General features: G+C 41.2%; 2 protein-coding genes across 5 annotated transcripts; one reads left to right on the top strand and one right to left on the bottom strand.

Annotated features, from left to right (window-relative positions):
- The first annotated feature begins 21 nt into the window (after positions 1-21).
- On the top strand, positions 22-13,470 carry LOC119737929 (centromere protein T-like). 4 transcript variants are annotated; one of them, XM_038212598.1, is made up of 12 exons: positions 22-119; positions 1,101-1,132; positions 2,301-2,490; positions 4,010-4,223; positions 4,732-4,831; positions 6,314-6,486; positions 7,260-7,492; positions 8,195-8,526; positions 9,475-9,585; positions 10,281-10,448; positions 10,914-11,018; positions 11,731-13,470. In XM_038212598.1, the coding sequence occupies exons 2-12, from the start codon at positions 1,116-1,118 to the stop codon at positions 11,858-11,860; spliced, it is 1,773 nt and encodes a 590-aa protein (XP_038068526.1). In that variant the 5' UTR covers positions 22-119; positions 1,101-1,115; the 3' UTR covers positions 11,861-13,470. The 4 variants fall into 4 exon arrangements, with proteins under 4 accessions (XP_038068526.1, XP_038068525.1, XP_038068529.1 ...); XM_038212597.1 differs by having other exon boundaries at positions 23-119; positions 7,257-7,492; XM_038212601.1 differs by lacking the exon at positions 22-119 and having other exon boundaries at positions 1,109-1,132; positions 2,306-2,490; positions 7,257-7,492.
- On the bottom strand, positions 13,134-18,218 carry LOC119737931 (putative ribosome-binding factor A, mitochondrial). The gene is made up of 5 exons (XM_038212606.1): positions 18,006-18,218; positions 16,641-16,689; positions 15,947-16,105; positions 14,925-15,037; positions 13,134-14,181 (listed from the first exon to the last, which is right to left on the bottom strand). Exons 1-5 carry the CDS (start codon positions 18,152-18,154, stop codon positions 13,566-13,568), a joined length of 1,086 nt encoding a protein of 361 aa, XP_038068534.1. The 5' UTR covers positions 18,155-18,218; the 3' UTR covers positions 13,134-13,565.
- Positions 18,219-18,220: the final 2 nt, after the last annotated feature.

Raw genomic sequence — 18,220 nt, 5'->3', positions numbered from 1 at the left:
CAGACGAGGCTGCACTAGAACAACATCTATGCGACTGAGTTCACCTCTTGAGGGCGCTATATAATATTTACAGGAAAAGAAAAAGGAATCGAAGACGCGCGAAACCCTATCAAGTAAAGGGGTGTCGGACGCTTCGCCCCATTTCCACGTCGCCCCATGTCACTTCGCCCCTAACCACTTCGCCCCATCCCCACTTCGCCCCATCCCCACATCGCCCCATCTCCGCTTCGCCCCATCCCCACTTCGCCCCATCCCCGCTACGCCCCATCCCCACTTCGCCCCATCCCCACTTCGCCCCATGTAGTATGAAAAAGGTGAAGGCTAGGGGTGCAGACCAAATAAACTGCCAAAGACCCCAGATAATAAATGCTCCCAATTCTAGAAACTCAGGAAAAATACAAACGCTCTGATGAGGTGCTCGAGACACAGATGAGAGAAATGATGGCTCTATCCCATTCAGAGACGCCTCTCCTATTGGCTTGTAAATACAATCATCAGCCGCTGGATTCAACTTAAAAAGAATCCCGTACATGTGTATGGGTCAGTGAGTTAAAAGGAACTCACTGACTTGAGGAAAGTGTTCCGTCAAAATTTGTCTGATATGTGACACTTACAACTTCATTGATGAGATTGGTTCCTCCAAGAGTGAAATTAGGATGTCAAAGGTATTGTCGTTCTCAGATAAGTGGGAGACGGGTTGGTATAGCCGCCGGGGTTGGGAACAAAGTTGGGTCTTTTACTTCAAGCTTCTCGGTAGGGGAGAGCCTAGCTTGAGAGGTTGGTTATGAATTGTTCATTTGGTGATGGGCTAATTCTTTCCGTTGGTTAGCAATTAGTGAATCTATTGAAATTGTTTTTTTTAAGCCAAAAAAATAGATGAGAATTTTTTTTTTTTTTTTTACATGTAACGGCTGGGGCGAAGTGGGGATGGGGCGAAGTGGGGATGGGGCGAAGTGGGAATGGGGCGAAGTGGGAATGGGGCGAAGTGGGGATGGGGCGATGTGGGAATGGGGCGAAGTGGGGATGGGGCGAAGTGGTTAGGGGCGAAGTGACATGGGGCGACGTGGAAATGGGGCGAAGTGTCCGACATTCAAGTAAAGTGATTGGGACCTCGCATGTTTTTGTTGGTCATGTAAGTTTGAAAATAAAGGCGGTGACAAAGAGGACACGATTTGGTTCAGCTGTTGTCAGTGTTTATTAATTTGCAGGAAGGAAAACAAGCCTATAACTAATGATAATGAAATGAATGAAATAGTCCAGGCCACCACTCGAATGAACATGATCATGATGTTAAATTTGCCAATCATGCCAATCGCTTATGCCTATATATCATGCCTATGGCATGGACATGATGGAGGTAGAATTACCTCCATGCCTATGATTAGCTACAGTACTGACACAGTGTACAGCCCAGAGCAGAAGTATGAACTATGATACAGCACTGTGGTGGGAGGGGCCCAGCAATATCTGTGCCTTTTCCTTCCCTTTTTATAGTGCGCCTATCATTTTATCAAATGTTTGTGATTGATCATGTTGGTAGGTGGGCCTAGATAATATTTACGTGTATGATTGTGTGTTAGGGGAGGGGGGGCGATCGTGTAGTGTAGGGCCCAGTTCCTATTATAAGGGAACAAAATCCACTTTAAAATTATTAGACCGACCATACTAGTTAGCAACATTCTCAATAAACAGGTATGTCAAACTCATAAAAGAGGGGAGGGTTTTTATTTTTTTTAGAGAAATTGGGGGTAAAATGACGATGACAGCGCAGCGACAACACGCAACCCGAAAATAAAGATGTCGATCACCTTGCGATGTACCATGAGCGCGCACGGCGCCCTGAATGGCAAGGCACAAATCGCGCAGGAAAATCGTGATTTCTACCCCAAGAAACTGTTCAAAATTGCAAAACAGGTGTCATTGGAATTGAGAAAAGTGCTTTTGATTGTAAAGGTGATTTTTGAGCAATAAAAAAAACAACACTATTTACTCTAATTTGTTCAAAACAAAACGGGGGCCCTACACTACACGATCACCGGGTGGGGGGCTTAGTGGTTTTGTAAAGCCTGCATAGCCTACCCCGTAGAACTATGGGTCTTACACGTAAGACCCTTAGTTCTAGGGGTATGCATAGATATTAGGCCATAGCATCCGAACTGCAGACAGGTATAATATTAAATTTAAAATACAAAGTTGAACGTGTCTACTCATGACATTGAGCAACAACGACCTGTCCAGAGTGAGGACACTCAGGTTATTTAACTTTCAGAAGATGATTGTTATCAGTGTTTTCTTATCAGCATAGCCATGGCAACTGATGAGATCACCCCACGTACTCTGATCCAAGGCCTGATTGAGACGTCATCAGTGAGTAAGAGCACCGCCAGGGTGCGGGCAAGACGATCAAACACTGGCAATCGGGTTGCTGCACTGAAGAGAGATGACAAAACAAGGGCGCGGTCTGTCAGTGATCTGACCCCACGCAGCTTGGTAAGTAGTCTATGTAATGCATCATGGCGTACGCCATGGTCTATTACATTTGAGTGAAGTCGCTGATTAATTATGCAAGACAACCGCATCTTGACCTCTAGATTTTGACCAAGCAGTGGACGCTTTCTGTATCGGATCTTCGGTCATTCATCTGTTGTCACGTCATAGATATGGATAAAATCAAATGGACCAATCAAAGTTTTAGTCCTGATCTGGGAATGAAATGACGTCACGATTTAGTAAAGTCGACTCCGATTGGCCGAGGGGCGAGACCACATATATCTGCATGCTTTGACGTATCAGACTTTGTACAGGAAACTTGGCTCCATGGATAACTGGTGATACTCAAACAACTTGGTAAGTGTGCAGGTGTTTTTCTGAATCTCGGTGATTATCCACAGTCATAATTGCAGAAAACAACTAACAAAAGCAACTATATATCCACTTTCATCTGCTGAGCTGCTGAAAAGGCCCTAATAAATTTGTATACCAGTAGCTTCATTGATTTAGTGAGTCCGTACTTTGTTTACCAACTCATGGAATGCCCTTGTGGAATGATGTCCTTTTAGGCGCAGTAAAAAAAAATGTTTAGCATCCCCGCCCCCTTCCTGTTTGGCGGCCGCTTGGATTTATTACTTTTTGGGGGGAAAAAAGCAAAAATGTTGACTGATCCATCGTTAAATCAAATGCTTGCAAGTCAGAACTTCAAGTTCTATCGGTCACTTCTCACATCATGCAGTTGACCCTGTGATCTTCAAACCAGCCTCGACGTGGACAAGAATGCCCGCGCGGCAGTGTTTGTCAATTCTTGTAAAACATAATGCCAGTTCTGCGTTCCCTCCATTGGCTGCCAGTACAGTTTCGAATAGTTTTCAAATTACTTTTGCTTGTTTTTCATTGTTTACATGGTTCTGCCCCTGGATATAATTCTGATTTGCTCCTTTCTTACAAACCTGCTAGGTACCTCAGGTCTGCAAATTCGTCCCTGCTTGTTGTGCCTAAAACTATTAAATCTTGGGGGGACCGTTCATTTTCTCATGCTGGACCTATGTTATGGAACAAACTTCCTCAAAATATTCGTGATAGTGCTACTTCCCATGAGTTTAAATGTGCTCTGAAGACCCACCTATTCCAAGCAGCATTTCATTAATCATCCAGTTTGATTTCACTCTCATGTGTACTGTTTCATATTCATGTATTTTCATTTGTGCGTACTTTTGTTCCCTGCTGTTTTTGCTGTTCATGTTTATTTGTTTGTTTCTCTGCGCCTTGAGCATCTAATCAAGATGGATTTGGCGCATTATAAATGCTCTTTATTATTATTATTATTATTAAACCATGCTAGAAAATTATTAAAAACACTGTAAATATGTTTAATTCTCTTGTCCAGCATGTCTGTTTCATTTCTTTGTAACTTTAAACAGTGTAAAAACCAACGGTTGTCGGCTCTCTTGAAAATAAACAAAATAGAAAAAAAAAAATTTAACAATTTTGTGCGCTTTTGTCCTACCTTGTACAGATCCAGGGTGTCCTTCAAAACACCGAAGTCGAGCAATCACCCCCCTCAAAGCGGCCCCGCCACGACACCCCTGAGACGGATCGTCCGCAGGCAAGGACCCCTGGAACACTTCCCCATTCTACCACCAGGAGAAAGGTCACAAGACTGGAAGCCTTGGCTACGCCAGGCGGCGACCCTACCCCAAGGTCATTAATACAAGGGCTCATTGGAACAGGTCAGTAGGAATGAGTCTATTCCATGTAAAGCTTCAAATGTTTCATTTCACTCCACATGTGCCTGTCTCTTTTGGAACTCTAAAATTTTGTCATTCATTTCAAACTGAAGTTGGTCCTGTTCTATTTGTAATTTTCTAATTTTTCTGTAAAGTAGGGAACCTAGAACTCTGAATGTTGCTGTTGAATTTGAAACTCCAAGTGTTGGTGTCCCAATATTGAAAATCAAAAGGGTACTGTTCAGTTTCAAATGTTTCTGTTCAGTTTGAATTTGAAGAGATTCTTACTGTATATATGGTATATGCTGGTCTAAGTTATAAAGTGCATATCAAAAGCCCTTATTTATTCACACACAAGCATGTACATAATATGAAATGATTTCATCACCCACACTTGAATTAGCTTGAACAGGCTTTTTCTCACCTCTTAAATAATTGTTTCAATTTCATTCACATACATAGTAAGACTAGTTCAGAATTTTGTGATTCCCTTATTTTGTTTAAATCCCAGCCCCAGTTGAGACACCAGCAATTCATTTGAGGAGGTCCTCAAGTCTGAACCCTGCTGATTTCCCAGATGTTGAGGAAGCCTTGCAAGGCAGAGCTAACAGGTACATTATAAATAAAGCTCAAAGTACTTGTAACTGGGGGGAAAAAGACTATGAAGACTAGGCATGTACGACGAGTAGTCACGATCATTGATTTTTAGTTGACTATTCATTATTCGGCGACTAGTGTTCCACATGTCGTGACTAGCCATTGCGCCACCACTATAGTCACACCATGTAGCACTGCAATGCCAAAGTGACTAGTCGATGTAACAAGCATTTATAGAATTAAAGGCAATGATGATTCATGAATCATTGGACTGATGATAATGTAGGGATAATAGCTATTTGATCTGACAAAACAGCCTCATAAATTGTCACAATCCGTTAAGAAACAAAGTATATAACTCCACACACACGAAACTGGATAGGTGTGACAACGTCTCAGATTAATATTGTGCAAGCGCAGACCCACATGCATGTTTGATATTATTGTTCCATTGTACCAGCGCTCAGCAATATTAATGGATGAATAACTAATGGTTGCAAATAGTCGCGACTAGTCGAACAAATTTTATCAGTAGTCAAACTGTTGAAATTCAATAGTTGTACATGCTTAATGTAGACAAATCCCACTGGTGGCATGAAATGATTGATGATGCTGATTAGTCAGGTCACTGTGGTGTACCTGGTGATAGTGTCCATAGGCCATAGCCCCCATATCATAAGGAATGTTTGTCATAATTTCTTGACTTATTTATGTTTGTCACTTAAGCCAAACTGCTCAGTGGAGTAAGTTTCACTCTAGTGTTGTAGTCGAGTCAATCACAAGTCCATACTCAAGGGAGTCCGGTCACGAGTATTAAACAGGATGAACAGTATCAAAGGAATTATTTGTCACAGATCATCTGAAAAGTTTGTGACTTGTGATGGACATGTGAAGACAAGTGATGGACTCATCTACAACATTACTTCATTCTGTTAGATTTTCTAAGGAAATTGAACAAAGACTTCCTGATTTTTGTGGAAGACCCTTTAATCAGAAGTAGAGCTGTCCCAAATATACCTAATATTTGAATATTTGATCAACTGCTTTTTGTCGGTTGGAATCTTTGGAAAAAAAAAAACTATGCACGTACACACACGACTGCGATGTTATTTTAACGCAAAGTTCACCGTTTTATTGTCAGGTGCCACTTTTTTGTCAGGTGCCACTTTTTTGTCAAAGGCAGTTCATTGTTCCCATCCTTTTAGCAGGTTAAAGCCCTTAACAATTATGAAATACTGCAAAACACTCCAGTGGCCCATATCAATCGCTGCATTCAAATTGTAACTGGCGTGCTCTGTGTGCAACTTTTGACCGGCGTGGCACATACTTGCAGGTGGCAGTTTTTATTATCAGAATATCTGGTCAAACGCAGTTCCAATTCATCGTAAATTATTTGAAAATGAGCATCCCTGATCAGAAGTCATAGCTTTCAGCATTTAAACTTGCAAATGTATTCTAATATTCACGACTTGTTCGCTTTTCTTTCTTTCCCGCAGAGATACACTTTCACCACTGGTCCGAGAACCCACAGCCAACCAATCACAGCCCCCGGCCTCAACTCTCCGCAAGAGACAGCCAATCAGCAGTGAGGATTTTGCCGCCGGAGTCCGGGAGAAGCTGTCGAAGAAGCAGGACCAGGAGGCAGAGGAGGGGGCTGAAGATGATGGGGGTAAGGATTTAACATTGACCGTTTTAATTTAATGCAAAACAAAATGAAACTCAGTTCACAAATTGAAACCCAAATTGAAAAACATAGGACCTTGTTATATGGGATCTGCCTTCCATTTTACAAAGAAAGGATGCCTGTGACCTGTTTTATTTACAAAGCACTACCAACACTTTCTTCCACGATCATATTCCAAAAAGTTTGATTGATACATCTTTCAATAATGATAAGTAACTTTATATTGAGTCAGGCAGATAGAGTTTTATTAAGTTGATATTTTAAAAACATTGCAGGGTCAAGATATATCCTCCATGCCTCTGCTATGTACGACGCATACATATGTGGCAAGCCTTTATAAGGTGTTGAAAAAAGTTTCAGTGTTCAAATGGTGCATGCAAGTTTTGCTAAATGTTTACTTGCCCTTGCTCTACCACACCCTCCAGTTCACTTCAACATGTATATATCCAAAGTGGCTTCCTGATGTTGTTTAGCACTGCCCTCTTAATCTGCCACAGTGCCGGGTTTATATTCAGGACTCACTGACAATAAACAAATCCAAATAAACAAACCTGTGGTCCCAAGGCCCTCTAAAGCCTCTACATCAGAACCATTGTTTACCAGCAGTCAAACACTAGTTCACTTGGCTAGAGAGCCAAAACTTCATCCAATCATAGAGCAAAATAAACACTTTAGCTGGAGTGTATTGGCACATCCATTAAATTACACCAAAAGAGTAAGGGTTAATTAAATTAAATATGGATTCCCATCTGTAGCAGGTGAGGTCGATGATGAGGCAGCTGATGAGCCATCTCAAGGAGCTTCAGGAGAGTTTCAGGAGAGCATCTCAGAGGATGCAAGGGAGGAGAGCTTTGAAGCTGCTACTCATCCCCAGGAAGAGCAACAAGACAACGAAGAGGAGGTTGATGATGTGGAAGATGAGGGAGATAAGGAGATGGTAGATGCTCCTGAGGATGTGGGAGTGTCTCGAGAGGGCAGTCTTGAAGACGAGGTCAGATATCTGTTATTCTTAGGAAATACTTAGATTTTGCATGGTATTGGCTTTTGGGAGTCCTTGGTATTCAATAGTGCATGTATCAGGTACTTTTCTGGGCAGACTATATTGTCATTAAAATAAAAAGAGACACATAGTGATACAGAAAAGGCAAACAGGGGGCAGCAGAACCTGAAAAGCCCTGCTAGATGACTAGTAAGCAAAAGTGTGGACTATAAGTCCAGCTCTACAATTTCTGTCTTGTATAGATACCATGAGAATTTAAACAATATTCATATAGTGCGGATTTGGCCAAGTTGCTTATGTCTCCTGGTTTTTTTTTTAAAAGAATTCGGGCTTTTGAACACATCTGGGCACATTTTTGAGGGAATATTGCACTATTGAAATTCCATATCGAGTTTTTATTTTAGCGACACCAATTGGTATTGTTCAGTATCAAAAAAATATTGTCACAATACAGTGTTTCCTCAATGACATCACAGCTGCATGATAAGATAAATGCTAGAAATTTCCAGTGATTGTCTTGGCATCTTCACACACACAACTGACACCTCAATTGAATTTGTAACCTAAAAATCAGGCCTGAATTATTTTAATCATTCTCTCACACGCCTTCTGAATTCCACTTCGTCCATCTTCAGATCATCCCTAGGATGTTATTCTTTAAATCAAACTAATTGACAGTGTTTCATGTTGTAGGAAGCAGACCCAGATTCAGCCATGACTTCTGTATCTGGCCCAGGCTCCACACCTACTTCCTCTCAAGCAACACCCCCCGCTGCGGACCGTTCCACTCGCAAGCCAGCCAACAAGCAAGCAGCCGATTCCACATGGACTGGCAGAGAGTCGGAAGCTTCCATTCCCAGCCAGAGGGACAGCAGCCCGGGTGGGACCAGGAGAGTGCCTGACTCCACGGTCGTTGATTCGGGTAGCGAGGGCAGCGAAGCCATCATGCCCAATCAGTCAATGGAGGAGTCGTTATTAGGGGAGGACCCTGAAGCACAGCAAACAGCTGCACAGGCAGAGAGCAGGTATGATCTTGAGGTTTTTGAAACGCAGGCTTCAGTATAGCAGCTTTGACTCTGGCTTCAGCTTTAACAAAGCGCTCATGGTGCTTGCTCAAAACAAAACATGCTGCTTCAACAGACCGGATGCACTAAAACAATGCCATCAAGTCACAACAGTCTACAGAATAGATTAGGAGCCTTTAATGCTGGTGTCATGTGAAATTTGGACTCCCATGAAATCTGATCTCTTGTTCCTTAACCCTTACATGTAACCTGACACTGTCCTTCACGTAAGCATGCGCAATACAACCAGTGAGTCTGTATTTCATAGTCAAAATTTCACACTACACCGGAACTAAATTTACATATTCAACCATTCTCTCCCCCCCCCCTCCAATTGATGATAAGACAATGGACTCACTACTTAGTCAGTGTCTCCCCCATCAATAACCTTTGATTGTGCAGATGCATTTTAGTTCAGACAAATGTGGTAAGTGGTTGAAAAATGTCCCACGTAATTACCCTTTCTGTAAGCACAAACACAGAAATGCAGCAATCCAAAGTTTGTATGCCGTTAAAAAGAAACTATACTGGGCAGCTACTTAAAAATACATTGCTATATTGTCATAACAAATAGATCTTCCCCATTATTACAGTGTTATTTTTTTTTAAATGGTCTTTCAAAATTGTTATGTATATCTTGAACTGATACACCTCCATCTATCCTCCCTCCCCCCCCACAAAAAAAATCACCTTAATGGGCACAATTACTGTCTGAAACTTTTCCAGTATATTTTAGTCATAAAGAAGATCACAAAAGGTAATAACGGAAAAGTGAAGGAAAAAATAGTTGTATCGATGTCCATTTCAAGCTCTTCCAAGAAGCATCTGGTTTTGACAGAACACGTATGTTTTTATTTTTTTAATTGTGTAATTGATTTATTGGAAACCGCTCTACTTTTGTTTCATCAGACTTAGTGGCTTCTCACCATTAGTCACTCCAAGATTACCTCCAAGCAGCGGCCGACCCACTCCGGCCTTAAAGAAGACTCCTGCTCATCACCGCCAACAGGCAGCTCAAGGGTAGGGTATGGGCCAGTGTTATTCAAACCAGTGTTGTCGTCCAGTCCTCACAAGTCCGTCACAAATCCTCCAGTCTCAATTAAAGTCACAAGCTATTCAAATGAATTGGGATAAAAGCAGTCCTTGTTAAGTGTTTCTTGTGACAGGACTTGTGCAAGGACTCGTGATTTACTTGTGACCGGACTTGTGATGGACATGTGAATATGGACTGCAACACTGATTCCAACTCAACTTAGGATTTTTGTCTTCAATCTGCCCATTGCAAGGCCGGTAGCAACTATTGAACATATAGCTATACCCCCTTTAGCTCTAAAACTTTATGTACAATAAAAATGTGGGTCATTCTATACATTTGGGTCCATTCTTTTCCTGTCCCTGTTATATTTGACATGTATGAATGTATTATTCTGATGCACTCATTAATGCAGTCATCCTCCATGAATGATCATGAATAGCAAACTACCTACCAAACAAATCAAAAAATTGTTTGAAGTCATTGTTAATAATACTTGAATGCAAATTAAACAGTTCAGAGGTGACAGTGACAGCAAGAATGTCGCACTTTGGACCCTAAATTTATATGATGACTCAACAGAAATCACTATTACACCCAAAAACTAAACTTTTTTGGAGGTACTGTTTGTGTTCATTATAGCAATGTTGTTCTGTGCTGAACTCTTCTTCTTTGTTTAAAGGGCGGGGCCTTCCAAAGCAGTCCCAAAACAAGCACCCCAGAAGAAGAAATCACCCACAGCCCCTCGGAAGGAGACTGCCTGCCTACCCGCAAGTCTCACCAAGAGTATCTTGTCTCACTTCTCCAAAGCGAGGATGTCTAAAGGTGCCGTGGATGCAGTAGAGAAAGGGTGAGGTTGTTAAAGGTTCACTTTTGGCAACATTTCTCCAAAATGTTACGTTATAGATTGTTGACTTACCTTATTTCTAAGGTATATGTCACAGTAAATCCAATGTCCTACATTTATGAAGAAAACATTGGAAAATCTTGTTTTGTTGACATCTGACGCTGCAGCGGTTTTGGGCCTTATCTATACATACTTCAAGCATCAAATTTTGAACCAGACTTTCAACAAAACATTAGCATTGCATACAATGTATTAAATGTGCTGTAAAATTCACTTTGAGATATAAGGTCCCACCCTAGCCTCAGAATGAAACAAGCAGTCAAATTAAACTGTGAAAAAAATACTACAGTCCTAAGAATGTAAAGGTTGTAAAATGTCAGGTCGTATTCTTTGAAGAGTCATGTCCCCTGACATCAAAATGTATACATTTTCAAGAATGGGACTGTTTTGTTGTTTCATTGTTCACAGTGCCGAAGCATTCTTCAAGAGATTGTCTAATGATTTGACAGCTTACAGCCGCCATGCTCACAGACAGACCATTGAACAATCTGACGTAGAGCTGCTCATGAGAAGGTAAACCCTGGTTTCATGAAGAATTTCTGTTTCATGTATGCCTTTTTTGGCTTCTCTACTTGATGTTTGTTGCTCTAGCCCTTTTAAGTCAAATCATATCAGGCAAAAAGTCATACTTGTGAGTGCCAAAGACCAAACTTGACATACACATGTAGATGCAGAGTACTGTTTTAAGGCAGAGACATTCTCTCAAGATATAGAAGTTTGTGTACATGCCTTCAGATTGAGTTATAAGTCATAACTGTCTTAGTCGTAGCCGTGGAACTGAAAGAGATTACAATTACACTGTAGTGCTGAAAGTTGGTTCATACTTCACACCAATGCCAATGCGAAGTGAATTTGACATGAAACAGTCATGACGAAATTTGTTTAACTTCCGGGAATTCGCAGTGCAAAAAGTTGCAGTGATGCCATCAAATCGCCTTCGCTTTTGCACCGAGTATGAACCGGCCTCTAATCTGCACATTTAGAAAAATGTTCAACTGTGTGAGTACACGTATTCACAGTCTTCCTTGTTCTTAGATAAAATGTGAAGAGGATGATTCCAAAAAAAAAAAAGGCAGAGCGATAAAAATTTCAGCAGGGTTGGACAAACTTTAACAGTGGGGTGGTTCGAAATTTCAGCCGAGTGGCCTATATTACAAGCTTTCTGGTGCGCATACATCAAGGCATATTGTTTGTGACATTCATCGCTTTTCTTTTCCCACCATAGGCAAGGCCTGATTCAAGACCAACAGTCCATGTATGCTCTGATCGAAAAGTACCTACCTTTAGAATACAGACAGGAACTAATACCTATGGCTACAGCGGGGAACAAAGTCACGCCCAAACCAACCCACTGATCGTCACTGATTTAGTACCCACTCATGGATTGCAGACAGGAACTCATACCCATGTCGACAACTGGATCCATACCCAAGCCCCCCACTATTATCACTGACTTGGTACCTAAACATTGGAGTACAGACAGAAACTAATACCCATGGCTACAGTGGGGAACAGTCACGCCAAAACCTCACTGATCATTGCTGGTTCAGTACCAACTCATGGAGTGCAGACAGGAACTAATACCCATGGCTACAGTGGAGAACAAACTCTCGGCGAAACCTCCCCACTGATTATCACTGACTTAGTACCTACTCCTGGAGTACAGACAGGAATTAATACCCTTAGCTATCCAATTCATTAAGTGTGACGTCACTTCAGCATAAACCACGCCCACTACACATTATGTAGCATTGGCACCATTGGAACCAGAAGTAGTGCTAAGTGGCATGTTTAGCAAATGGGCGCTAGTAATCAGTTGCGTTTGTTTATGGTGTAAATCGAGGACACACACGTGCAACATCATCGGTGAATCGAGGACAGGAACCAAATCGAGGACGACCTTCATAAGAAAACGTGTACAAAACCAATGAGTGCTGTTGCGAGTACAAACAAAGGAAAATGGAAGAGGAACAAAAGAAAATCCTCCATTTACACCATAAACAAACGTGCTAGTGTGTGCGCATGTATGACAAAGTCATTTACGAACCGGATTGCAGGGAACAATGTTACATGTTAACTTTGCAAAGTGGCCCTACAGACTCCGTGTACAATCATTAGATGGCACTTTCTGACCAGTTTTGAGAGCCCAGTAGGAGGGACACCACGTTTGAATATTGCTTTTTGTACGTATGGCACGAATAACAATAATAGTACATGTAATGTGGTGCTTATATAGTGCTTTATAGCAAAGGTCTCAAAGCGCTTCATAATATTACACCTGTTCAAACAATGAGACCATATTTTTCTGCAGCAGCTCGAGATCAGTTTAATCTGGTCTCTACCTTCACAGGTATCCATTTGTAGTAAAGTGTCTTGCCCAAGAACACAATCACCATATTTCGCCTACCACGTCATGAGTTGAACACTAACTGTTGGACCACGTCGCGAAGTATTCACAACTAATTTGTGTACAAACCCATAGCGTCTTTGCATTTGAATGTCCCTCCCAGTGGTCTCCCCCTTACTCTCGGGGAGTACATGTACTTGTGCAAGGAGTCCATACCAGCATCCTCAGTTTGTGATATAAGAAGGAAGTACAATAATGTACAAGTGTGAACCTCACCATCATTATATGTACCAGCACTGCTGTTTTATTACCAGCTTTGAATTAGTGCCAGTCTTGTAAATAATGACAAAAAGTTGTCTTCATGTTGGGGTGATGTGTTATAGACAAATCCAGTAACAGTACTGAAACCCCCAAGGATGCACTACTATATAGGAATTTCAGTTCACTAAGAATTATCTGATGACCACATGTTTTGCTTATAGCTACTGTTTATCTGGGTGTCCAGTGCTCTTAATGTAAGTACATGTATGCTATGTCACAATTTTCACATTGCATGCACAGTGAAACCCAATTTGTGTAAAAATTGTAATTAAAATGCCTTCTTTGTACCATATTTAAGACTAGTTTTGTTTTTCTCAGCCATTTTCAGATTAAGTTATATTTGTTTGTAAAAGGAACTTTAATACTAGAAATGACCTGCCCAAATATTTGCTTTATCTGTCCTTGGTTGGTTCATATGACGTGTACTCATCATATTCCTCGGATCCACTGTTGTCTATGGTCTCACTCAAATCCTCATTATCTGCAACACTTTCATCAGACTCTGTCTGCGTCTCGTACTCAACAAACTTGTCCAAACATTCCTTTTCTCGGCTGGACCTATACTGCTCCAACTCTCCCTTGTAGAACGCTGCCTCCTTTCTCTCTGTCTTGCCCATTTTTTTCTTCTTCATGAACCCCCGCAACTGTTGGAATCTCTTGTCCGTAGCTTCATCACCATCCAGCCCCTCTCGCACTCTGCCTACATCCGATTGCTTGATCAGCTTATTCAAGATTTCATGGTCAATGCCAAACAAGCTTGGCTGATGTGTCGCTCCACTTGCATCCCCCTCACCCTTGCTCGTTTTCTGGATAAATTCTATCCTTGCATCGGTTTTTGAATTCTCAATCTCATTGGGATCCAACTCTCTCATTTCCATGTCCTCCTCGGGTCCAAAGTCGGCAATAGCAAGGAGCCTGTCTATCTCAGACAGACTGGCACTCGCCTTGTCCTTCAGGAAGAAGATTGGAGGGACCTTGCCGAGCACTCGATGGGAAATCAAGGCACGTCTGCAAAATATAAAAATGTTCTCAATGTTATTTGAATATAATTGTAGCTGGTCCCAGAGGGCCAGCCTGTTGTCTTTGTTGCACCTATCCCACTGACTGACTGACAGACTGACCCCCTTTCTGATTGACTGACTGACTCCCCGACTGACTCCCCGACTGACTCGCTCCCCGTTGCGAGCCGGGCAGTGCTATCATATAGGATTACCCATTAACGCCAATGAGTAGGCTAAATCCAGCCCACTGTGTAGCCCAGATGCATGAATAGATTTCCCATTGAATATGAGTGAATCATTTGAGAATTGTGTGCGTTCTGGGACTACATGTAGCTTTAGTCCTGCTTACTCTCATTTTCTCTATCAGGGACCAGACCATCACCAGTTATGTGATAAAGTCAGATACTGTCACACACAAGTTCGCAAGTTGAAAAATAAAGAGAGTTCTGATATTTCATCAATTACTTTCTGTTCTTGGTCCTGTAGTGAAGGGGAAAGGCATGGACCGAAATTCTAGGGACATTTGGTAAAAATGGAGTGAATTAAGGATTAACAACAAATATAGGCATATTGAACAATTTGCATATTTGGTGGTTTTTTTTTTCATTTTTGCATATTTTATGTATAGGGAGTATATGGATGTTTTTGAAAATGCTTTTAATAAAAACGAAATACCCCCTCCCCCATTAGCCACCACTCATTCTGGACAAATTCTACATACTAAATGGTTGTGAATTGATGGTCATTTACCTAAGGGGACCTTTGTGTCTATTTAGAACTTCCTCTATTCTGTCATTTTCTTTCACGTCACCCGTTGACTGCCAGTAAACGCGGCATGCACTCATATCGCCTGATACTCGTACCTGGATTTTTAAAAAAGATACAGGTGTTCAAAGCTGAAGGTTATTCGAACAAGAGACAGAATATCAGAGCCTCCAGTGATAAGAGCTAATTACAGTTAAATATTCGGTTGTGCCTTTTTTGTTAAAGAAATGCCTTTTTGTTTTTTCAGTACTCACAAACAGCAGTGTATTTACATGTAGGAAGAGGCAACATGGTGACATTCCCCACCCCTTGGGGAGAATAGCGAAAATAGGTATTCAGCTTTGAACAAGTTCAGGCGTGAACTATAGCACGGGGCACACGTTGGCATCACTGGTTACCAATAGCCATGCACATCATAAAGCACAGCAGGGAGCCATGACTTTTGACCATTGTTTGACTAAACTTTGCCATTAGTGCGCACAGGCATAAGATATGCCACAAATCAACCACTAGTGGACTAATGGTCCTCGAATAAACTTGCAAAAAGTTTCCGTGCTTACCAAATTTAAGTAATTAAGAGATCCATAATGTCAGCCTTAGCAACTCAGGATTTCATCCTGGGATAATGGGCCTTATTCATGAGTCGGCCATATTGAATTGAAAGTGAGATAATATCTTAATTTTTGGAACTTGCGAAGAGAAATGAAAGCAAGTTAATTACTAATTAATTCCAGTCTGCTTCAATGAATAATATTAAATGTATAATTAAAATTTCCCTAATGTTTAAAGCCATATTTAAAAAAAGACAGTAAAGTAAGGCTGCATTGTGCCTGCATAAATAGTCTGGCGCCATTCCATTGAACAGTTAACACTTTATAATGAAAAACGTTCAGGGAACTCGACAAAATGGGTGAATAAGGCCTGTGCCAACATAAAGGACTACAGTTTAGTTGCTAGAGTGCCGACAGGTTGCTCCTTTTCCAAGATACATGTATTGACTTATTTACCCCTAAGACGGTGAGCTGTAGTTGCTCCAACTCTTCGCTAATGTAGCTTGTGGTCATCATGTCACTGATGTTGTCAAACAGAATCTTGTTGTATGTCCTCAACCGGATACTATCTTCACTCCTCATCTTGCTATTGGTACCAGTGGTTACACCCGTTGCCTTGGTTACACAACAAAAAAAAAGCAATAACCGTGAGCGTTTTTTTCTTGTCTTTTTTGTTGTCTTTGTACAACATTTCATTTAATTCCACAAATTCCTGCCGTAGGACAGCTAGATTGGGATTCAGGGAAACGTCAGGAAACTTTCATCATTTCTGCAGGTCCTGGAGGACTAGGTTAGTGACCTCTTTAATTGTGCCTACATGTATCTCACTGATACAGTAACTGACGGTTACTTGTGACTTGGAACTGTAGGCCGGTGAAGAGAACCGGGCAGTGCTATCATATAGGATTATCCTATAATGCCAATGAATGGGCTAACACCGGCCCATTGTGCAGACCAGATGTATTAAAAGACCTAGTGGACAGCCATTCTGAATCAATTGAATATATTTTGTGCCGCCTGGGCCCCATTTTACTACGCTTGCCTCGTCTTGTTGTTAAAGCTCTATGCTTGTTAAACGCCCTTTACAATGGAAAAGGGGAGAGAATGTGCAAATGTACATTCATCATTTCATCTTGTTCATAATTCTTACCAATCTTCCAAGCTGGGTAACATTCATAGGGTCATAGTAGAATTTTTTTCTGTAATTTGTAAAGGATATAAAAAGGTAGAGTTAATTGACTGATACATTTTGTATGACCCATCTTTTTATAAAGTATTAACTATTAACTGTCATGCACCAGATTTATTTTATGAGCTTGGCAATTATAGTTAGTGCATTATTGTTATTACAGTAGTCCTATAAAGTGTAGTGTGTGGGTGATGTAAGCATTGATTAGCACAATAAGCCTTTCAATGTTTTCATTCATGTCATGCATCTGTTTTGCACGATGCATGACATGATGCATGACTGGACGACAGTTCAACCATTTCTGCCCTGTATTAGTGAACGTTGCACGAACAGTTGTTTTTTGGACAGTCAGCTGCCTATTCAAGCCTTCCCCTCAAGGCCTAGCCACCACCATGCAACATGATGCAATCAACATGACCAGTTCAAGCAAACAGCAATTACAATTTAAATACTGAAATAAAAGTCAAAATTCTTACCCACCCCCCCCCCCCCAAAAAAAAGTTGCATCTTGCAATTAAAATACTGGCAGACTGGATCTAGAGGGGAGATTTAACATAAAAATTTTCAGAAAAAAATAAAAGGCGGCAATAAAGGTAGGCCTAACCACTTGGCAGTGGCACTAACCCATTCCCCCCCCCCTTTTCGTGTTCATAAAAATGGTAATCCTTACTTTTAGGACACCTCTATTTTTTACGAGTTCTGTTTAAAACTGACTTTTGCAGATGTCTGTCCAGTACCAAAGTGACTTTTGCAGGCTAAAGCAGTCTTTAGAAGTCAAGAAGGTGTCATTGCCAATTGTGCAGATGTGCCAAGAAGTATCAGAATGTCAATTTTGAGTGTCATTTAGGTCAACTGTTTTGGTGAATCTTTCCCTTCCTATATAGGAACGGGGTCCTAAAAGTAAGGATTACCACAAAAATGATTAAGAAAGGGGAGGGTATTTGCAGATATGAGGCTGCTACACTTTCGGTAATCCTTACTTTTAGGACCCCGTTCCTATATAGGAAGGGAAAGACTCACCAAAACAGTTGACTAAATGACACTCAAAATTGACATTCTGATACTTCTTGGCACATCTGAACAATTGGCAATGACACCTTCTTGTCTTCTAAAGACTGCTTTAGCCTGCAAAAGTCACTTTGGTACTGGACAGACATCTGCAAAAGTCAGTTTTGAACAGAACTCGTAAAAAATAGAGGTGTCCTAAAAGTAAGGATTACCACACTTTCATTTCTCAAAACAAAATATGACATTGTCGCATGGAGGAAGTCCCCCCCCCCCCCCCCCCCCCCCCCATAATCCGAGGATGAGGAGAAATCAACTCACTTCTTCTTGGTCAACAGTTTCTCAAGTTTTGCAAGACGTCTCCCGCCTTTATAGAGACATGATGAGCTGTGATAATAACACATGCAAACAAGAGGTCTGCGTAAATTACTTAGAGTCAATGAACATGATATTTGCGCAAACAGTGTCATGTTTATTAGGCAAAAAATGTGCACAACCACGAGAAGAACTGCAGGCCCGTTTTATCTCAATCTCAT

The sequence above is a fragment of the Patiria miniata genome, unplaced genomic scaffold (genome assembly GCF_015706575.1).
Source record: "Patiria miniata isolate m_02_andy unplaced genomic scaffold, ASM1570657v1 HiC_scaffold_3, whole genome shotgun sequence".
NCBI classification, from domain to species: domain Eukaryota; kingdom Metazoa; phylum Echinodermata; class Asteroidea; order Valvatida; family Asterinidae; genus Patiria; species Patiria miniata.
The sequence above is the reverse complement of the archived record's forward strand: the minus strand, read 5'-3'. Positions and strand labels throughout refer to the sequence as shown.

Bases quoted from the DNA above. Each gene is read 5' to 3' on its own strand.
- LOC119737929 (XM_038212597.1), top strand. The intron at 4,224-4,731 runs GTCAGTAGGAAT...TTTAAATCCCAG, and splicing joins ACAAGGGCTCATTGGAACAG to CCCCAGTTGAGACACCAGCA. The intron at 8,527-9,474 runs GTATGATCTTGA...TTGTTTCATCAG, and splicing joins GCTGCACAGGCAGAGAGCAG to ACTTAGTGGCTTCTCACCAT.
- LOC119737931 (XM_038212606.1), bottom strand. From the start codon at position 18,154: ATGACACTGTTTGCGCAAATATCATGTTCATTGACTCTAAGTAATTTA. The intron at 16,690-18,005 runs GTGAGTTGATTT...TACAAATTACAG, and splicing joins AAACTGTTGACCAAGAAGAA to AAAAAAATTCTACTATGACC. The intron at 15,038-15,946 runs GTAAATAAGTCA...TTAAAAATCCAG, and splicing joins TACAGCTCACCGTCTTAGGG to GTACGAGTATCAGGCGATAT.